The sequence below is a fragment of the Poecilia reticulata genome, chromosome 15, assembly GCF_904066995.2.
Source record: "Poecilia reticulata chromosome 15, P_reticulata-male-v2, whole genome shotgun sequence".
Lineage (NCBI taxonomy): Eukaryota > Metazoa > Chordata > Actinopteri > Cyprinodontiformes > Poeciliidae > Poecilia > Poecilia reticulata.
In genome coordinates, this window is record NC_088844.1 from 27,024,089 (window position 1) to 27,047,272 (window position 23,184).

At 40.6% G+C, this 23,184-nt stretch overlaps 1 protein-coding gene across 1 annotated transcript in view; it reads right to left on the reverse strand.

Annotated features, from left to right (window-relative positions):
• The window catches only part of hs3st1l1 (heparan sulfate (glucosamine) 3-O-sulfotransferase 1-like1), a 30,969-nt gene continuing 7,785 nt past the window's right edge, over positions 1–23,184 (reverse strand). The window contains exon 2 of the mRNA XM_081616428.1: positions 1–1,463. Coding sequence (XP_081472554.1) covers positions 350–1,291 — 942 coding nt within the window. The 5' untranslated portion in view covers positions 1,292–1,463 and the 3' untranslated portion in view covers positions 1–349. The remainder of the gene's footprint in view (positions 1,464–23,184) is intronic.

A 23,184-nucleotide genomic window follows, 5' to 3' on the forward strand; every position in this document is an offset into this window, starting at 1 on the left:
TACGTTTTAAAACAATAGTTTATTCGTAAGAACAAGAAGAATATCAAACAAGAAAGTTGGGCAAAAGTCCATCAGTTTAGCTAACTCATTTTCACTGCTATTTGACAAGCTAAATGTTTTCAGCACAGAAAGAAATAAACCTGAAAGTTCCCTTTTGACATTTGTCTGTAATTGCAGGTTTGTTTTTCTGTCTTCAATGTGTAAATATAGAACTGTTTTGCTGAAACCGGATCACAAAAGTAATCAATAAGAGGATCCTCAAAGGACTTCCTTCATGTACGAGTAAAGTGCTGTTTCTTGTCCTCATTGAGTCTTGGCTCGGTAGAGTCCGGTTTGTGTCGTAGGTTTCTTATTGCCAGCTGAAGGTGCGCCTCACCATCCTGAAGAAGCTCCGGTTGTGTTCCCGCAGGTAGGAGCGGAGCTGCTGCAGGACGGTGCTGTTGACGGACGGGTGAGGACGTCCCTTAGACTCGTGCAGACAGCGCTCCCGACCGTCGCTCCGGATGCAGTAGAACCCTTTGGTCTGGTTGAAGTAGAAGTTGGAGGACACTATCCTCGGAGGCAGGTTCAGGAATCGCTCCACCTTCTGAAGCTCTGGCAGGGGGTTGTGGATCAAAGCATCCCCGTTCACGATGTGTATCTGTTCCAGGGGGAAGTGCTTCAGCCAGTTGCGCATATGAACGTCGTACAGACTCCTCTGGATCGCCTTGTAGCGGATGTTCAGGGCTCCGTTGCGTACCAGGAGGTTCTCGATGGCTTGCACCGGCTTGTGGTTCTCCAGTCGGTTGAAGTACACCTGGGTGTAGTCGGAGATCACCCGCTCAGTTGGGTCTCGCAAGATCAGCAGAAGCTTTACAGACGAGTTCATGGCGCAGATGCGTTCTGGCGCGAGAGGCGACGTAAAGTAACCCGGAGTTTTCTCTATCGTGATCTGATGAGGGTAAGAGTACGGCATGAGGTCCCGGTACCACTCCAGACCCTTCGCGTAGTTTTCATCCCAGTCAAAGAAGTGAACCTCGGTGGCAGCCACAGCGACCTCAGGGTGAATGTCAAGCATCTCCAGCAGCGCTCTGGTTCCCCCTTTTCGCACGCCAATGATGATGCTGTGTGGGGTCCGCTTGCTTGTTCCTGGCGGTGGGGATGAAGTCGAATCCTCAGAGACATTGACTGGTGGTACTGGATCAGGGTCTATGCTGTCCCGGGCTGAACCGAAGCCTGCCTTAATGAGCTCAGATGGGGCAGCATATGTCTGGAGAACCAGCAGAAGCAATGATACCAGAAAGGAAGCCATGGGGATGAACGGATGAGCGGACACTGGAGCGATAAAGGAGAACTAAGACAGCGGTTTAGCTGCGGACGAGATGCCGGCGCTCAGTGGGAACAGAAGCAGTCAGAAATGCAGACTTTCCCTGCCTTTGAATCTGAATCGGAGGAGGGAAAATCATTGGCAGTCCGCAGTACATCTGTGGAGAGGAACAAAGACAAAAAGAAGAAGAAAAGGCTTTCAGATTTCAGGCATATGAAGCAGAATGAATGTCTTTATTATACTGAAATGGCACTTTCCTCATTCCCCTGAAAAAGCAATCCTGCCTTAAATACAATCCATGTCTATCATAAGTGTTGCGTCTCAAAGGGATAATCTCACATCGTCGGTCTTTTGCTCTCCTCTCAGCTCCCTCCTCCCCCACCTTCACATCTGCTTTTTCCTCCTCACTCTATAAAGTCACTTTCAATTGATACTGTAATTTCTCTGGCTGAAAAACACTTAGCCAGACAGCTCATCAGAAAATCTGTCGGAGATATGCAAGTGTAGCTGAAGGCCAAAAGAAAAGTTTCCACAGCTAGGTGACTTTGATTTCCTATTCATGTCAAGAGGGATCAATAGCAAGGCAATGAAATTCAGCAAACAGAGAGGCTGAAGGATTTGGGCTGTTAAATATGAATTCTAATGGAGCTGCAGAAACCTTGGGAAAAATCTAAACCATCACCTTGGATTTTAGATTTCAGATATGCTTCTACAGGGCTTCTTAAATATTTTATAATTTGCCTTTTCTGCCTTCAATAGACACCTGTCAAAGAATTAATGCCAAGGAATTAATTTTAAAAACTGAAACGTTCCGATGGAAAACCAGCCGAGCGACTAGCTGCCAATCACTGTGCCGGTCGAAACAACCGGGCCCAGCTACGCTAACACCAAGCTTCAACAGCAAAGGTCACAGAAAGGTCGTCTTTTCTTCCTGGGAACAGGGATGCACGCACCAAGCAGACAGGCCTCCTTCCACCAAAATGCTGCTGGGAAATTGCCTACAAATCCTTGAAACACATTTTGAAAATGGGCCAGCTCAGGTGGAAATAACTTCCAATTTGCCCGGATTTTTTGGAATAATTTGATTTATTTTCTGATGCTCCTGCGGATAAAGTCCATCATGTGTTTGCAGGGGAGAAACTGAACATTCGCTAACGTAACTCCAAGGTTGTTTCCATTCAGGATTAGTTTTAGTAAAAACAATGTGAGTCACTGTGGTGAAGATGTGAAAAAGTAGAAAAGAATAAAATCTAACACAATCTTTACTTGGAAGCAACAATTTAATTCAAGGAAATACAATTTCTTTTTTTTTTTAAAGTATTTTAACAAGAAGATGAAGAAAATATTCTTTCCACCATCATTGGTGCAGCATCAGTTTGTGGTGAATCTTTTCTGTGTTGACGTAGCCATATGTTTTGAATTCAGCTGCAGAAAGGTCATCGGTTCTCTGGCAGAGGCCTCCAGATTTTTATTTAAAAGGTCCTGGTATTTCAAGGCGTTGGTGATGCGATGTGCTGCTACGTCTCTTTAAGGTCAGGACCACTGACCCATTTCCAGCTTTCTGGTGTCTGTGATGCCATGAACTCAACAAAGTTCCCAGGTTTGGGAGGAAAAACGGCTCAAAGGAGCTTCAATCTTCTGTGGTTTAAATCTAAAACGGAGTCAAGTTTTCAACGCATTTACCTCTAAATAAAATAAAACCTCATATTTTAGCTACTTTTAATGTTTAGTCTTTCTTATAAGGGTTAGTCTTGGATGTTTTTCTTGAAGATATTTAATTTATTTAAGACGTTTTAGCCTCATTTTCACACCATCTCGGCAAAAAACAAAGCTGTTGCATGGGTAAATATAATAATAACCACAATTTTTAATTACTTTTTTAACCAATACCTACAAAAAATATGAACACTCACATTCAGAGAATAAGAAAACATAACCCCGACATAAATATACCCTTCATAACGACAGGGTTATAAGTTATAACTACACTTGAGATGTCAAAGGTAAATGATGTGGAAGACAAAGTTTGCAGCGATGACCCCCGAACTGTGAGAAGTCAGATGTCAAAGAAAACTGGCATGAAGTTCATGAGTGCGACAAATCACCTGAAAACTGAACCTAAAGCTCATCCGTCTTGCCAATGTGACCTGCGAGGTAACAAAGTGTAACATCAGGTTCACTGCTGATAACTTTCCGGTTATTCCAGGTACATTAGTCATTGTCCTCCCATGACTGATGCTTTGGGTATCTGAAATTAATTCTCACTGAAGCTTCAAAGTCCCAGAGAAAGCAGGACGGCCCTCAATCTGCGTCTGTCCATAAATTATATACAAAGAGGATCAGCAGTTTGTGAAGTGTGCATGAAACATTTTTGCTGAAATCTGTGCACTTATGTTGCTTTTATTGACCCAATGTAATTATAAATTCTCTGCTTGCAGAAAAACTCTGCCTTGTGTGCATTTTAGCCACAGAAGCCGTTCCTCTAATTAAGCGTCCGTGATGAAGGCGCGTGCCAACGAGCGCTGTGCATTCTTATGATATCACCGCTGGCCTTTCTCTCACCTTACAGAGGCTTTCATCCATATAAAGGTGATGACACATGCCCCTCTCTTCACACTTCAATTGTTGGCCTGAGAGTGAGACGGTTCTGAACGCAGAGCAGCCGACATGCCCTATAGGGCCCGGCGTTGTGCAAGGAGGCACTTATGCGCTGTGACAGGCGCGCCTGCCTGTCAGCGTTTCCCTGGCAGAGAGCTGCCAAGTCCAATGGCTGCAGCCAGGCAGGCAGACGAGCTTTCTGTCTCATCCAATATCCCCCAACCTGCTCCCCTCCCTGCAGAGAACCACCTGGAAGGAGCTGCTGCTTCAGATTCATGGATCTTATGGCTTTATTCTGCCTTTTTTGGGATATCGCTGTGGCTTTTCCGTTTGACAAATGGCAGCCATGTTATCCGGCAGTCGACCTAACCAGGAGAGCGTCCGTCGAACGCCGTTAGGGCCGTAGAGTGTTGCACAGCACAGGTTGGCAGGGAAGAAATATGGCCCCAGTGAGTCTTGTGAGTGGGATACAGCATCGGTTTGTTGTGGCTCAGTGCAGCTGCACAGAAAGACAGTTTAGATTTCGATCTCAGCTCCAGGCACTTTTATGCTTCTGGGGTTTGCATGTTTTACTTGTACTTGTCCTTCAGGCACTCTTGAGGTGCACCATTCTAATCCTACTGAGGGATGAACATAAAAAAAACGCAGCCAAGCAAGGAGGTTAGAAAGGTGAAAATAAAGTGATGTAAAGTGTGGTTTCAGTGATGGATGTTGTTTTATAAAACACACACTGCAGATCTGCAGGGAGGCTGAACTTTTGATCAAACTGTTTTCCCAGGACTCAGATTAAAGTGAAAAACTTTATCTGGTGCTCAAATATTGTGTCTATTCTTTAAAAAAAAAAACCTTTTAAGAATCAGTGATGAATTTTAATGGACAGAAAACAAAAAAAAGAGGAAAATATTCATAAGTCATTCATGTGTGCACAGATGAACTCTCAGTTCTTTACAGGAGAAGTTCTAGATCTGAATCGTGAGTTGTTCGTCCAAAGTCCAGGTCAGATTTCATATTTTTCTTTAGCTTTCATCACGCATTTTCATCAGAAGTTCAAGTCAAGTTTCAGGCTTTACTTCCCAAATCCAAGTCTTTAGTGTTTCATTAAAAGCCCAAATCAGGTCGTTTGTTCAAAATCCAAATGAAGTCTCGAGTCTCAAGTTTATCATCTTTCATCCAAAGTAAAGTCTTATTTTTCTCTCAGTCAAATCTAAAATATTTTTTCCCAAAGTCAAATCTTAAGTTTTTTATTGCAAGCCTAAGTTTGCTGCATAAGATTTCCCTGAAACGCCGCATTCACAGCCGCTCAAAGTACGAGAGGTTTGTCACCTCAGTGTTTCCTCTGATGGCTGATAGGTGATGAAGGCCAGCACCACGGCTGAATTATGAATACATCATGTCACTCTTTCCATCTGTTGTCGTCAGGATTTTAATGACCTATCATGTGGATAAACTTATTCACGTGTGATTCTTACTTAGTAGAAACACCACAGTTGTGTTTTTACACCATCAACAGAATACTAACAAAGCTCTGCACACATTTATAATCCTCTGTATGATCAGTTATAAAGGAAACAGCATTTCTCCTGAATCGTGCTGCTTTTTTTTTTCTTTTTCTTTTGCAAAACAGCTGACATATTTTAATTACACTGGAAGTTAAGGGGGCCAGGGAGCAGAGATCTCACTTTGCTTGAATTAATCCTCACACAAATTAGTCCTTTAAGAGTCCACTCATGCTCAAGATGTTTTCCTGCTGTTCACACATGGGATATTATCCACCCTCTGCTGGACACCGATGAATGGACTGCATGTTCACTAAGATGCCAAAATCAGACCTGCTCCTCGCTCCCACTTGACCACCAACACACACCGGAGGCCGACTTGCTGACCACTTTCAGTAGTCAGTCAGTGGAGCTGCAGCGTTGCCTGCAGCCTGCAGCCGTTCCTTCACTCCGGGCTAAAAGAAAGGCTTGCAGAGGTTCCAGACGCCACTGGAAGCCTGGCTCCCTCTAATTAACCCAAACAACCTCCTCTATACGTCTGCAGAACTATTCCTCATTCATATTCAGCACCCCGGAAAATTAGCTGTGGCTGGCAGCAGGTACTGTAAGCAGCGGCTGAGTTTTCTGTTTTAATAACTACTCATTAGAGATGTTAGCGCAACATAATTATTATTCCAATAATGCTTGATTGCAAAGAGCATCTTTATTAAATAGGTTCAGAAAGGGATTTATAAATCAAATCAATCAAATAATTGTACTCAATATATTAAGTTAATCATTAATGAGGGACTTAAAGAGTTATAAGACATTAATAACTATTGTTGGCTGGGAATGGGTTTGTTTTCGTCAGGACTAAATAAAATGCAATCAGAGGCAGAACAGCGCGCAGTCCTCGCTCTCTTTGCAGTTTCCTGTTGTGTTTCCAGTTATTTCTGATTCACTGGTTTAAAGCATCGTTAAGGTCGTCTCCTGTCGGATGCTCTGGCCCTTCCTCCAAATAAGCCGCCTCCTGGGACCAAAACGCACAAGCACCTTCATCCTGCACTTTCCCCTCTTCTCTTCCGCAGCTTCTTACTCCTACCGGCTGGCAGGAAAAAAACACATAGTACATTTTCCACCTACACTCATCCATCTGAAGCTCTCCCACATTCAGGACTGCCTTTAAATTATGGATGAATATTGGCTTACAGTGGTTTCCTGCCTCACTTTAACAGGTTATATTACAAAAACCTAAACATTCAGCTTATCGAAGAGGAGGATTTTGTTTTTCTTTCCCTTCCCATCTCAAAGACCTGGTGATCTCCTGCACTAAAGAAGCAGGGAAATAATTGTTTCTAATAAAAATAAACAATATAGCTATACAATAAAGTAGAACCTTAGATTGTGAGCCATCAAATATATGATATTTTGTCTCATCTGTAAAGAAATGCTGCTGTGTGAATGATTAAAAGCTAGTTTTGCTTCATTTCCACAGGACACATAACAGGCCATCTTGTTTCCAAGCAGGTTAGGATGTTTTCAAAAGTTTTGTAAAGAAAATGATTTAAGGGTTACATGAACTCTACAACTGACTGAGAACAGCTGATGAATCTTAGAAATATTCTCCTCTGGGGCCACCTAGTGGATGGAATACCTCAGACTAACTCCAGTTTTCTTTAAATACTTTGCTCAAACCAACGCTGGTCATACCAGCCTAACCCCAACGCTGATAAAACATGGATTTGGTTTTCTGGTTATATTATCTTAATATACATTCATATAAAATCAAGGAACCGTCATAACTATTGCTATGACCTTCCATCAAGGTGCACAGACAAATGGAGTGATGCTGTTGTTGGGTTAACACATATTTTTAAAGAAAACTGATTCCCACATGGAGATGCAATGACACATTTTCTGTCCAATATTTTGCCATTTAAAGCATAAATAACTGTTGCCCTGATAGCAGAACAACAAGGGGCAGAATTCATTTACACTCCACACTTTTTAGATCTTTTGCTAGCATCCAAAAAGTCGCTCTCTTTCTTCTTTTCTGTCCTTAAATTCTTGCTGTTGCAAGTTCTAGCAAATTAAGACTGTAATTCACAAATTTCTTGGAGGTTTACCACTTATACGTAAAGTAGGAAGAATCATTTTCTTTTGTTTCAGTGGGAAAATATTATAGAGCAGCCCTGCTGGAAAGCAATATTTGTGGAGTGTATGAGTAAGACAATGACCCAAGTCACACCCACATGTCAGCGAAGGCATTCATTACCATGCTGGAAGAGGGAGTAATGTGTCATTTCCTGGTGCACCCAGAAACAAGCGGCCTCAGGCACTAATTACAGCAGCTTAACTGTGATCTTTCATTCGCTGATTTAAACTTTCCCCTGCGTACTTTTCTTTTTAGCTACTTTTGTCTCTGCAGACTATTTCTCTGTGTAAAGGAAGGCTACTCCAATTACCAGTCCTTCTGCCCACTGCCATCTGTGCAAACATCAACCATTAAGCACCCAACTTCATGTGCTTCATAAACAAATATATGTTTACGCTGCATTAGCAAAATTTGAATAAACAAAAACAAACACAAATTTTGAGCGCTTTAAGATGATATTCAGTATGAGGATGTTCGGTTTTTCTGATATAAGTACAAATCAGATGAGTCAAACCAAAAACACAGAGAGGTGTGAATCTCGCCATGGCAACAGCCCTGTAGCTACCTAGCTTAAATGTGTCATTGTTCTCTCGCTAGCAGGCATGGTTACCCTGGAGCTTTCTGTTGGCCGGAGCTCCTCGTGTTTAGCTATGGCATTCGTCAATGCTCTCGGTTTTATTTGAGGAAATCAGCTGATGTTGTCTTGCTTTCCCTGAAGGCATTTCTGCAGATAAAAAAGGCCAGTTGCTCAGATCCCTCGGATGAGAGGAGGAGACGAATCCCAGGGACTCTGAATCGCTGAAACCCGTCCGAAACAACAGACTAGGAGAGGGGATTCAATCAGAGAGCGGCCTGATGAGCCTTATTCAACCTGCCACTTCTGATAAAGCACCCATGCTGTCCGCCGCATCGCCGGCCACTCATCGCCGCAGATAAAGCTAATTTTATCTTGCCAATTTAATGCTACTGTAAATCTTATCGTGCTTCCCACATCGTACGTTCCCTGCTTCGCACAATGAGTCTGATCTTCTCCATGTAAAGTAATTACTCCGCGGTCTATCACAAGAGGGAAGGCTTGTGAAATGCGGACGTAATCAAAACAAACGCACCAACTTTGGTTTGGGTCTCTGGATTTCCACTGTGCTTCTTTGGTCTCGCAGGCATCCTGAACACTGCAGTGTACGCATGCATTATGGATGAATTGCCTTATGAAATAAAAAGCAGGGCATCGTGTAATGAACTGCGAGGATGGTGGTTAATCTTTGATGAGGCTGATGTGGTAAATAGTTTAATGATTTACTGACTGAGACATTACAGACATAAGCAAATTAAAGTAAAAGACAATGTTTAGAGTATTTATGTGCTGATGAGAAGCTTATATTCATATGAATGTCATATTATTTTGGCCGTTTAATAAAGTATTTTACCTTATCTTTTTGCTAGGGTGGAATAACAAAATTTTAAAAAACAAGAATTTTCCTGCCTCTGATTCTCCACATGGTTCCTCTAGATCAGGGGTCCCCAAACTTTATCCTGTGAGGGCCACATAACTTTTCCCTTCTCTGATGGGGGCCGGAGTCAGTTTGTAACAGAAAAAGTGTGACACGTTTATCACCTGCGCTGCCGGAAATTGTTGACGGGGGAGAAGGGGGGGCGTTTCTCGATCGATTTTTACCCAGAAAGCACATGGGCAAAAACCGTTAGTGAAACGGTCACTGGGACTGACTAGTATATATTCCATTGAGGGAAAGTAACTTTAACATATGAATTCCTCATATGTAAACATAAAGACTCGTTTTGAAGTATAAGCTGCTACTTGCAGGCATTGATTAGAAGAATTCGACCTGGAATGCGGTGTTATGAAACAAAAGTACTGATTAATTAACATAAAAGTCGAGCAGTTCCCTAAAAGTCCAACAGATGGCAGCAATGCGCCATGCAAAACACCAACAGTTTACAGGACACACTTCCTGCTAAAGAACCCCCTGGTGGTTGAAGAAAAATCTACATATAAACCGGAAAACACAACATATGAAACATATTTTCAACATATGAAAAAAAAATCTGAATGCTCTCTGGTATTGTTCAGGGGGCCGGGCCAAATGTGGAGGCGGCGGGCCGTAATTTGGGGACCCCTGGTCTAGACTAGCAGCAGCTTTTAGTGAGCTCATCATAGGAATCATTTCAGTCAAACGCTCCTAAGAACTATCGTAAACGGCATAATGGAAGAGCATTGAGGCAAAATGTTGGAAAGAGTAGGAGCTTCTTAAAGAGACAGAGCTCCAATTTCAAGGCGTCAAACTGAGAACTCAAATTAATTTTAGATTTATAACACCTGAAAGTAACATTTAGTTGATTCTGCTATGAAATGGCACCAAGTGCCTGGAAAATAAACAATAGTACTCCTTTAATCTTATATTTTCAAGGTCAAAATTATACATACAGGCTCTTTTGTATCAACAAAAACTCATTCAAATTTGAATAAATGCTCCTTATCAAGCTGCACAGCCGCATGCTGCTTTAAAGCCAATAACAAACCTCATGCATAATTCTAGCTGGAGAAATGACAAATGCTCTTGTTGTCAGAAGTTTCCTGAAACACAGCCAGCTTTTAAGTATAGTCCTACATTTTTAAACGCTTGAGGTTGGGACTTAAGGAAGAATATTCCACACATCGCTGATTCCAAAGCAAGTTTGGGAGTTTCTTTGAGATTATTGCTTGAACATTCATCATTCAGCTGTTAATTTGAGGTGAAGCCAAATAATATGGAGGTTCTGCCAAATACTCCACATTGTGTAACGAGTCAGCGCCACAAGCTTTCAACATTTCCTTCAACCGTTTCCTTCAATTACGGAAATTAATGTTTTTAAAAATATACCGTTTATCGACTAATCATTCAATCCTGAAAAAAATCGTTGAATTGACTCTAAGTCATAAATTATTATATCCATGCACATTTAGTGTATGTAAGCATTTCTTCTTCACTGTAAAATCTTTTAAAAGCTGCACAGAGAAATACCACCTTTGCTTTAAATTATGCACCTGCTCTCCCAACGCAGCTGCAAACTACATACTAACTAAGGTTTGCAAATATCACAAGTGTGTTCTCAGGTTTAAATGTACTAACTAAGATATCTTTTCTTCATTCCCCTAAACTACAGCTGGTGTGTGCATGCAATCCTAAATAACTTGGACATCTTTCCACACTCTGGCACATACAGTACATATCCAATTGGAAGGACGGCTGCTCAGATCTGCCAGGGTTTTTTTTTTTTTATCATCACAAATATGTATTCAACACTGCAGAACTCCAGGTTTGGTCTTCAAACCTTCTGCGATGCGCCGCTGCCTGCCAACAGCTGAATTGATTCAACACAAGGCAGCAGTTTGCGAGCTGGTAATAATGTATTTAACTCGCAACCGCTTCCCTCAGGAGAGCAAAATGTTTGCATTCGATGTCGGTGTGTTAAAAAGTTAGAGGAAACCAAACCGTGCAGCAGCAGGAAATTACTTCCAAACACTGAATAAAGAGACGCAGGCTTTCTGCTGTGACCATCCGACTGACCAGCGACTAACCGGACTGGACTCTGAATTCGACGCAGTGATAAAGGTTACATTTTTTTCCCCCCGGTGAATGTGAGTGACAAATCAGTGAAGCGTACCTGTGAGGTATGCAGATGAGGAACGTCTCGGACCAACAGTGACAGCTGTACATTTCTGGGATGTAGTTCTCACCCTGACCTTGACCTTGGATGGGGATTTTCAGTATCAAGCTACCTCATCTGCATAAGTAATTCAAGTTGTCGCCTTGCATGCTGGTCATTGATTGTAACATAATCAGCGGGATCAGAGGCTGTGGTGACTCAGTCGTTCATCTGTGCTAAGTTTAAAACTTGCAAAGTCATTGTTTTAATCAAAATGCTTATTTAAAGCAGGCAATTAAGCCAGTCATGAAAGTCCATGTAATATTTTCTACTGCTTTTAGTGGATATTAGAAATATTTTGTTGGAGATTCTGGGGTTAGTAATTTGCCAGACTACGAGAAAGACATTGATACGACTTCCTGCACACTTTAGATGCTAAAAATCTAAGTAAAAAATAAATAAGTGGGAAAAATAATCAGTTTGCTGCTCCGCTAGCCTCTGTTGCTCACCACAGGAGATGCTTTGTTCCTTTCTGCTTCTGTTAATATCTAATATTACCAAACATGCGAGGTGGGATGGAGCAGGAGATGGATGGACAGACTGGGAGGTCCTCTGCAGCGAGGCGGGTGGTGCTGAAGAATGAGAGGAGGCTGAAGCAGAGTGTTTGTTTGTTTGTTTGTTTACATAATAGGATAAAAATAGATTGACATTTGGACAAACAATATGGTTGTACTACAAAATACACTGCTCAAAAAAATAAAGGGAACACTTAAACAACACAATATAACTCCAAGTAAATCAAACTGTCCACTTAGGAAGCAACACTGATTGACCCGACGAGGGTCCCCGTTGTCAATCAGTGTCGCTTCCTAAGTGGACAGTTTGATTTCACAGAAGTTTGATTTACTTGGTGTTATATTGTGTTGTTTAAGTGTTCCCTTTATTTTTTTGAGCAGTGTATATTCCCTGCTCACTTTTCCAGGCCTGATATGTCACGTTACACAGTTTTCCTGAAGCTTAGCAGAGGTTTTCTGGAACTGATCAAGTTCTTTGCTGGAAACGTTTATGAAATGCATAAAAAGTAGTTTACCACACATTTTCAGACGAAACTTTATAAGGAGGTATTTTCACTTGAGGACACATCAAAGTGTTTTAATTGGTCTAATGTGATATTCTTTTCTTTCATTATCTATAAGAAAAAAAATCCAAAGATTCCCATTGTTCCTTTGGGAAAGCAGAGCATCTTCAGTCAGAGGCTTCTTCAGATTCAGTGCAGCACAGACTGCTGCAGAAGATCTTTCCTGTCCACAGCCATCAGCATCTTCAATAACTCTTTGAAGAATCTAAATGAATAAATTACAACATTGAATTTGCCTTTGGGATTAATAAAGTATTTTTAAACTGAATTTAATTTGAATAATATTCTAATTTATTACATTTGACTGCATGTGGCTGGTTCAGTGCAGAACCTGGTGAAGTGTCTGCTAAGTTTCATAAAGGTTTTTGAGGTTTTCCACACTGCACCTGGTAAAGTATCCAGATCTTTCTATGGAAGTATGTGGTAAAATCAATTCAAGTACATGGAAAGTCCTAGGAAAGTTCCAGGAAAGTACCTGGCAGATTCTGAAATGGACCGACTACAATCCAATGACTTCCTGATGAATTTAAGGAAAATACCGAACTGGTCAATTCTGGAAAGTACAAGTTAAATGTATTTTAAATTAAATGAAAGTGCTTGGAAAGTTTCATGAAAGTTTCAGAAAAGTAACTGGTGGGTTCTTAGAAAGTATCTCATCACGTCTTGAAGCCGTTACTTGGTGAATTCTGGGAAATCTTTGTTATTATTTGTGTTGCACATTATGATCTATAAACTGATCAAACTGGAATGTTCCACATTGACTACAGATCATTTAAAATAAACACAAATTACAAATGTTAAACATTTACTTTGCATCTTTTGTCATATTAGAAAAGTATGTTTTCTGCATCTTTTGTTCTTAGTTTATTCATTTACTGTCAGACAAAAACAGTTTCACAATAAAAGCCGATGACTTTCATCCATGCGTCGTTTCTGTCTAAAATATTTTTGCATATAAGTGATACTGCCAGTAATGAGGCAGAAAAAAATTATTCTGACATTCTTAATTTTAACAAACTGCATATTTGTGTGGAAAAATAAAACTAAAGCACCTCTGAGCTCCTGTAGCATTTTGACAACGCACCAGAGCCGTCCAATAACGTCTGAGCGTCATTGTGAGCGCGCTCACTTGCACCATGCAGGCAAATAAAATCGGTCACCTCTGTGCTCATTGTTGAGAAACAGCCTTGTAATTTCCTACTTGCAGGGCAAACTAGATTGTAAAAGAAGTGTTTATCTATAATAACAATCTGCAGCTCCATTTCCCCGTGCTGATGCTCTGCCTCTCAGGCAAGAGAGGACCTCAGAGGCTTCAGTGGGCAGCGAAAGGCAGAATGCAAATCATCCCAGTTCCACCTATTGTGGCTCCGTTTCGTGAGCTTCCTAATTGTTTACAGCATTAGCTTTTGCAAGGACTCCACACTGCTGCCCGAGTGGCACTAAGCTGTTTTTAGCTTTCCTCTGCGCGAGCTTGAAACTCTGCCCGAGAGCGGATGAAAACTCCCGTGCCAGCTGGGTTTAACATCTGCCTCAGAAGTGAGATTCTGCAGGCATCAAGGCTCTGTTTGCCGATATTTCCAAGGAGCACAGAACATCGCTCTTTGTCGTTTCATTCTCGACGAACATGACACTTCTAACGACTCACCCTCCGTTTAAAAGACCCGACCAACGTCCAAACTGTGGGTTTAACCTTAATTCAAGGCATGCAAGAAGAACAGCGCGGTAGGTAAGGAACATGTAAATAATTCACTCATTTATAAAGCTGCAAGGAGCCGTCTGTGACTTAATGGCAGTATCCACTCATGTGCGGATCTGGCACTGTGACAGAATCAGGTTAAGAAGATAGAGGGAATAAAACAGCATGTCACTTCAGCAGGGTGACTCTAATAGCAGAGCAGAGCTTTGTCTAAGCCAGAGTAATGCTAAACCCCAGAGCTTAAGTTAGCACCCTGGTAAAGCTAATGAGTCTAGCTTATTATTTCTTTATTTCCCTCATGCACTCTGTATCCTTTTGCGTGCGGAGCTGATGACCAGTCAAAGATTGGTCATCAGAAGCCTCATCAGGACTACGGCAAGCTGCAGTATAAGGACTTCTCATTGTCTGTTTTATCGGTGCCATCTTGTTGTGCCATTGTTCATGAATAAGTCATCAGTCCTGCTCACGATTCCCCTCAGGCTTATTGCTCGTTCCACTGCCTCCGCTGCCCCGTAAACCCGGCTAAAGAGTTTATGGGAGATAAGAGGCAAAAGAGGTCCTGGGTCCAATAACTGTTTTTATCACCCGGGGTTCTGCAGCAGCGGCCGTTTTTATGTGCGAATCTGCCGGAAACCAATTCTTAATTAGAGGAGTTTGTGGACCCGGCAGCACGGGGCCTAATGGGGGAGTGAGAGGAATCAGAGAGGAGGTTACTGGGCTGCTTTGCAACTGTGCCTGATAGCGATGCAGAGACAACAGCCGCGATGAAGCAGAACCTTTAAAATGTTTGGTTAGGTGCTGCAGCTATGTTTGTCTAGACAAGCCTGACTCCTTTTTTTAAAATTAGTTCAGCTTATTGATTTTCTAGGAGGCTTATCTTTATTAAAAGAGCCTGGCTTGTCAATGGAATTACTGCCTTTCCCATCAAGGTGAGCCGATTCGGTTTCCTATTATTGGGAGGTTTTAAACGGTTGAGTTTAGAGGAAATGCAACGTTTCAAACTAGCTAAACGTTTGACAAGCTGGTTCTGTTTAATTTGATTAAAATCCAGGACTATCAGGACTTACTGGTCCAACAAACCCACACTGGAAAAAATATATGTAAAATTTCCAGTACATTTATGCAGCAGGCCTCCTTATGGACTAGGACTGAGATGGCCTTGAAAACATGGTAGAAATTTGTGTGTCGTGAATAATTTCAATTTTTTTTAAAATCATATTCATATTCCACTTATAATTTACAACCAAGGCGAAAGAGTGAAAGTTATTCTTCAAATAAGATGTATATGAAGCTGGCAGAGTTTGGCAAAATTTAGGACACCAAAGGTTTCGACTTGTGTTTTTTGAAAATGTGCAACGGCCAAACTAAGAGCCTGTCTCCATGGAGACGATTTCAGGTGTATCCGTAAACGTTTCTGTTGTTTAGGATGTGAATCCACACGGATTCGGCGTCTTGGGAGATCAGAAATGATCGTTTCTGAAACCTGGTTCCAGGCTGAATACATTTCAAAACCCCATGTGAAACATGTTGTTTTTTTAAAGGATGACACTCAGTCCTGTCGCAACACGCAATAAATCAGTCACTTGCATGACGAATTAAAACGAGCTCAATAATTCCCATTTCCATGATTTATACTTTTTCTGTCTCTCTTTCTACTAAAAATCTGGATGATAAAAGTTTTCAGTTTGTTGCTTTGGTCTCAACTGGCTTTTTATCGGACAGTTTTGTTTCCACAGTTTTCATAATTCATATTATTGTTTCTGTTATTTTGTCTATTTAACATAAGATACAAGCTCAGCGCCTGCAAGACACAGACACAATTCTGATTTAAACGTTGAAATCATTGAAATTTCTGCTACATTATTTTCCGTGGCGCCACTTTTTATTGTGTGGAAGCAAATTGTTTTTCTTAATTGTATAGAACAATATACTGTCCTCAATGGATAGACTCACCCAGCTGTTGCATTTAAACGACGAGCATAACTTAAGACTTTTTAAAACATATTTACTACCGTGTTTCCCCGATAGTAAGACACCCCCGATTATAAGACGTATCGGGGGTTTCAGGGGGGTCGGCTAATATAAGCCGTACCCCGAAAGGAAACACGGGGGTATTGCCGCCTCCCTCTCATCTAGCTGCACGCCGCCTCCTGCCCACGTCCGCACCGTCCCCCTCTCCATACGTCACCGCACCGTCCCCCTCTCCATACGTCACCGCACCGTCCCCCTCTCCATACGTCACCGCGCCGTCCCCTGCACTTCCTTTTATAAAACTGTTTTGTGGTGAATATAATACTGTTCAGGTTGTTAATAAATGTTAATTTTATGGTTAAAACAAAAAATTTGACAATTTTTTTCCAATATAAGACATACCCCGAAAGTAAGACATAGTGGGGCTTTTGGGGATAAAAAGAAAGTAAGACACTGTCTTACTTTCGGGGAAACACGGTAGGAGCTCTAGTAAATATATTAAGCATAGCTGTGCATCTCTAATTAAAACATTACTCTATGCACCTTTAAAATTTAATCTATGTGGTTCTTGCTACATCATACTTAACGTCTGTGTATGTAATAGATGATTTTTAACATGAATTTTAGGTACTGAACAAAAATAAGTCATGAAAAATTAATTACAACCACACTACGATATTCTTAAAACCACAGAATTTAAATGGGGGGTGTTTAGTTTTTCTTCCACCTTTGACTGACGTGCGTTTGGGATAAAAGGCGAAAAGTCACTCAGATTTTAATTAGCCAACTCGGCAGACATCTTTAACCGGTCGAGAGATAATGACTAGGATCTTGTGTTTCCAAGTTGCTTGCATATGAAAAGGGGGGAGAAAAAAAAAACCTCGAAAATTAATTACTTATTTTCCCAGACGTAGACAGTGGATTCTTGTCCTTGATTGCATAGTTTGAAAAGTCCTTAATTATCCGAACAGTGAGGCACCGGGTAGGTCGGCAGAAAGTTCTGCGTTTTATGGGGGAAAGGGGATTCTGTCACACCGGTCCTGCTCTAAAACAAAGCTAGAAGATTAGCCCCTCCAGAATGAAGTCCTAAATTTAGCAAACAGTGGAAGTGTGCTGCAATTCCCATCAGCTCCTGCTCCAAAGCCCAGATTAACCATCTCCCTCTGCATTTAGACACTGGATTGCTCCACAGTTTGTCTGATAATATCTGTTTCGAGCACAGACCGCGCTTCTCTTGGTATTTAACAAAGATTAGCTTTAAATTGATGATTAACCTTTGTAATCCTGCAAGCATATCGAAAATGGCTTGCTTGTCTTTACCACGGCCCACAAAAGAGACGCTGCATTATCGTTCAGGGGAAAATTGAAGCTCGGAAAGCAAATGAGGCGGCGTTATCTGGCCGCTGCTCGGCTGGATAATGAAGACAAATCTCCAGACTAGGGAGCCATCTCATAATGAATCCTAACAGATGATTTTTTTTTTTTTTTTGGACTTCTTAGCGTGAATGTTTTAATAAAACTCCAGTGTGACCCTGATGAGCTACTGGTGGCTGTGTCTTGCCAAACAGTCGATTTTCCTCTGGGGAGCAGGGACCAGCCATTGTTTGGATGGCTGTATTAGCCCGTAATCAGACATTAAATGAGTAATTTCTCCATATTTAACTTCAACCGGGGAGGTAATGGTTTAATTTACTGGGCAATGAGTTTTCCCATGCGGGTGCGCCTTGCATTAAATCGCAGCATCTGTTGCTCCAACAAACATTCAGCTTAAAGACTTTTTTTTCCCCAATCATTTCAAACACCAGCAGCTCAGAAAGAGAAGACCTGCCAGTAATTTACTTAAATTCTCCGCCTTTCTCACCGTAAACCTCAGAGTCCATTATAATGCATTTAGTCATTTGTTCAATAAAGTCCAAATTCTCCTGCCAGCAAGTCAAATTGAAGCTCATTTCAACTCTGATGTAAATGTGCAACAAGGAGTTTGAAGAAATTTCACGTGTCTTTTAATAAAAATGTCATTTTTAACAATAGTGTAACAATAGCCATTGCAATAAAATGGAAAATGTCATATAAGTTTAAATTGTAGATTTTTTAGGTATATTTATATTGATGTAATGTTATTTTAAGGTTCACCTTTTGAAAGTTGTGTCATTTTTCCCCAGAAACAGCAGCTTTACTTCTGGCTTCAGCAACATTAGAGCTGCACAATATCAGAAAATTAGATTATAATATAACCGTTTCCAATCTTCTCAGTGACCTTTAGCACCTTGCAGCCAACAAACAGTGCATTCCACAGCAGGTTTTTCAAATATTATCCACGCAAACATAATTTTACAATGACGATAAATCTTGTTAGATGTCCAAATGTTAAAAACTCTCCATTCTGTGGGACAAACAGAGGCAACATAGATGCTAATTTAGCAACCGAATGACAGAAGCTGGTTTTTAAAAAGTGTTGCATTCATTTTATGCATGTTGAGGTTTTCTGTTGACCACCCACTGGATGTGCAGCGGGGCACCAGCAGGGAGTATTTACATGCAGCTGAAAAAAGCTGACACGTGCACAAACTTGTTCCTGATGATTCATCGAATTTAGTTTCACCGAGTTACAAACGCACTGATGATGAAACCTTTCGCACATTTATGTCATTTATCTGCCTTTTTGTCCAACTTCCACATTAGAAAAGATGAGCAAAAATATGCCACAGCTGTTGATGTCAGATTCATAAAATCGACGTGTTCAATGAGTGAGACATTTACTAACATACTGTCAGTTTAAAATATATATTATTTCAATGTAAAAAGCAACAAAATAACAAGAGAGGCTCACCTTTCAGCATCATCTCAGAGACCAACTGAGACAAAGAGGTTAGCGTATCAACAGCAGCTTAATCCAATCCTCACAGAAATCCGGAGCAGCCAAGCGGATCACGGCCCACACAGCACAATCCTATTGCTTTGCATTAAATGGATATAACATACGGAGGCGGACATGTTGCTTTAAAAAGTCCAGGTCAAAGTCTGTCAGGTCTCTGGTCGTCTCAACAAAATGCAACAGTTTGTGTTAACTTTACGACAGACTTCACGAGATTATTTTGTAAAAAGTGAAGAAGAACCTCTGGATTATACAACTGAGATTATTCCAACCTCTAGAAAAATTAATCTGATGGACTCTGAGAAGAACAGGAGCTGCATTACATTTTAAGACTCAACCTAAATGAAATCTGAAAAATATTCAAACCTGTAAACACTTTAAAACTCAGGAGTAATTGTTCAGTTTGCATTTTTGTTTTGGGCTTCAAGTCGCATTCGCAATATTTCATATTCCCAATCGTTCCAACAAAATGCCAAGATCAACAGATGAAAACATTTCGAGTTGTGTTATCCATCCATCCATCCATTTCCTTACACCCTTGTCCCTCAGTGGGGTCAGGAGGTGCTGGTGCCTCTCCAGCTAACGTACCGGGCGAGTGGCGGGGTCACCTGGACAGGTCGCCAGTCTGTTGCAGGGCAACACAGAGACACACAGGACACACAACCATGCACACACACACTCACACCTAGGGGCAATTTGGAGAGGCCAATTAACCTGACAGTCATGTTTTTGGACTGTGGGAGGAAACCGGAGTACCCGGAGAAAACCCACCATGCACAGGGAGAACATGCAAACTCCATGCAGAAAGACCGGGGCCGGGAATCGAACCCAGAACCTTCTTGCTGCAAGGCAACAGCTCTACCAACTGCGCCACTGTGCCAAAAATAAATATACTTTTTAATGATATTTCAATCATACATCTGTACAACTAATAATAAATTAGGTAAATCCATTTTAAATGCGCTGGATTACACTTGTTGTCTTGGTATTTCCATGTTTTCATGTCTCCGTTGCGTGAGAGGAAATCTGCTTGGATTCAGATCTTGTTTCAGCCATATGTGCCGATTTATTTTGGAGTTGATCTGTGAGTTTTTTAGCAGCTGAGTAAGAGAATGTAGCAGATACTGAGGTGTGAAATATGTTCCACATGCGTCTGAGGAGCACCAGCTTCATCTCAGTGTCTCACCTAGAAATGTTTTCACGCTGATTTTTGTTTGTTCATTAAAAACGTCGTTCCGTTTGGCTTCATGTAACATCTCAAGTAAAGGTTAGGCAAAATTAAACTTCTACTGGTTTAACTGGAAGCAACTCTTGACTTTTGTGCCTTAAGAGAAGATTTTGCTTTCTCAAAATAAATAAAAACATATCATCAGGGTGAAAAACTCCTTGTTTAGCTTTTAAAACACAGCTAGATGCTCTGTAAGGAAGCATTTCACAAAGAAGCATCTGGATTAATGACGTCTTATTCATGCTGCTAAAAACGGGTTTTGCAACAAACTCCGGAGCCTCGCGGGGAGCAGTCCGAGCTGCCGAAAGAAACTGTTCATCTTGTTTTGTTTTTTTAAGGAGAAAGCCCTGGAGAGCTCCTGCCTTTCTGCTGCCCAGAGGGAAATACTGCTCCTCTTAAAACTGAAATTGAACTTTCCAAGATGTTGTTACTCTGCCTTTGGTTTTATCTCATTTTCTTTTTTTATGGCTAAAGGCAGAGAAGAGACACAAAGAAACACACATTTGCACATCGACAGCCAGGTGTGTGTGTGTGTGTGTGTGTGTGTGTGCGTGTGTGTAGGTGCGTGTGTCTGCGTGTGTGTGTGTGTTGAGGTTTGCAGCCAGAAAATAGCACAGCCACGGAGCCACATAAGAAATATTTGTTAAAATGTGCATTGTGGTTTTATTGCGCTCATATCCAGGACTTGTAAAACTATTTACCCTGTGAACTTTTAACATTGGGACGTTACAACCACAAAACTTCAATCTGCTTTATTGTGATTTCATATAATAAAACCACCACAATGTATCAAATAAATATAATATCCCAGTGTATGCTTTACACATTTTTTACTAATAATCAAAAAAGTGTGTTATGGATTTATATCCACTGCCCCCAAGTCTTTCTGGGCAGCTCTGCTCATTTATAGACAAAGCGCTTTAGCCATTCATTTGTTACTTGTTTTGTTTTTAAGTTGAGTTAAGAGTGGATGAATGTCTGAAAACATCCAGTTTTTCCACAGATTCTCTCTGAGATGTAGGTCTGTGCTTTTACTAGGCCGTTCTGAAACATGGATATGCTTTGGAGCTCTGGAAAAAAAAAGTTTTCTGACAAGGCTCTGCATTCCTGTTCAGTTCCTGTCATCTCAACATTAACTTCTGTGAAAAGTACATACTCCTTACTTTTAGGCACATAAAGTAAAAACAATGCATGAATACGCTGCACGTAAAGCTGACAGATTGTCTTTTATTTTCAGGAACATTCCTCTTTTTTCTTCTTGTGAAAAGAAACCAAACTACTTCTGCAGTAGGAAACAAAAGCTTTAAAGAATTATTCTGATGCCGATCTGAAACAAACTATTAGAGCACATGTAGTAAAAATCACTAAATTAACCGAGGCCAAGATAAACCCAAAGGCAAAATGAAGTGAAAACATAAACTGTGCGTCAGCATTGATGCTAGTATGGAACAAATACATAGTAGTCGCTGCTAATCCTGAATATTAATCTATTTTAGCTTATTAGGAAAATCACAATGTGCAGAATTATTACGCAACTGAATAAAAACAAAAGAACACAAGTCATCTTACTCATTTATTTACTAAAGTTAACAAATAAACTATTCAAATTTAACACTTTTTACATTCATCCGTCTGGGTTTTGTGTGCAGCAGCATCCAGAGCTGAAGAACCGAACCGTCTTTTCTGGGGATGAATCTCATGATTCAGATCAAAACACAAAGGGAGTCGTGTCTTTATTCTGTCATCTCTGAGGCCAGCAAGGATGCTTGGCGTAGCACATCATGCCGCATAAGAGAAAGAGTCTTCTTTTTTAGCATAAAAAAGGACTACAGTTGAAGAAAATCTGTCTTTAAAATGTGTTTCTAAGTCCAGCCTTGAGGTCGAAGCTCACTTGACTTGTGCATCATTCGCTCTAAACCTTTCCAGCCGTAGCCTGAGCTCTAGTAGCTACATCTTTAGTTATTCTCTAGAACTTTCAGTTCTTCCTTTTCTGTGCATTTTCATAACTGTGCTGACGATGTGCAGCAAAATGTCACATTTTTCAGTGGCTGTGTCTCAGTAGCTGAGAATGATGCAGCTTTTTAAAAAGTGTTTTAACGTTTTTTTATTGTTCTGTGTTTGCTAAATCTCTGTTTGGCCCATTTTGACAAAGGAGAAGAAAGTAAATCTATGCACTTAAATATAAGTTGTTCATCACTCTGGGTCATTTGACATTTTGACATTTCAAAAGCCGGATTTTTTTTTTTTTTTTTTCAAACTTAAATATGTTTTTAAATCTGATTTTCTATTTATTTTTTTACATGCATTCCTTAACAAACCCCAGTTGGATCATAACTGATGGGCAGCCAGTGTTTCTCTGGGTGTCAGAATCAGAGTATATCAGTTAAAATCGGCTCTTTTAATTATGAATTATTTTATAATAATGCTGCTTTGAAAGCTTCATATTGTTCCTCGTCTCTTAACTCCAACATGTTTTGAATCTAAAATTGTTTGATTCTGTCCAGGTAAATGAAAACTCTTCTCATCCTGTTGTCAAAAGGCAGATTTTATCTCCAATTCTTCACTAAATGTGATGAAACATGAGCAGTTAAAAAATATTCCAATAAATCCACAACTTCTTTAAAATATGTTTTAGGTTTAACAGATTTTTTTTGGTAATTTTCTTGTAGGAAAAATATAAAAATACTATACATGAAGCAGTTTCCAAATATTAATTATTGACTGTTGATAGTCGTAACTGGTAATAAGTGTGAGCAGCGATAATCTTGGGTCTTTTCTTTCATTTTTATCCTCCAGGCTACAAAGTCATTTTATTATTGATATTTATTATTAATTTTTCATGTTCCTGAACACACAAGGTTGATTTTAGGTGATTTTTAAAAATCCAAACGCTAAACATGCAGGCATGTTGGTTAAATGACCGAGTAAAAGGCAGCTCAGTCTCACTCTGCAGAGCTTCACCTCTATATTAACACACTTTATGCTTTTCAAAACAAGTTTATGAGTCATCGGCATCAAGGTCTGGCTGGAACAACTACCTGCATCCAGGTTTCAAGAATATGACTGAGAGAGCGTTACTTTCAGGTGACAGAAAACT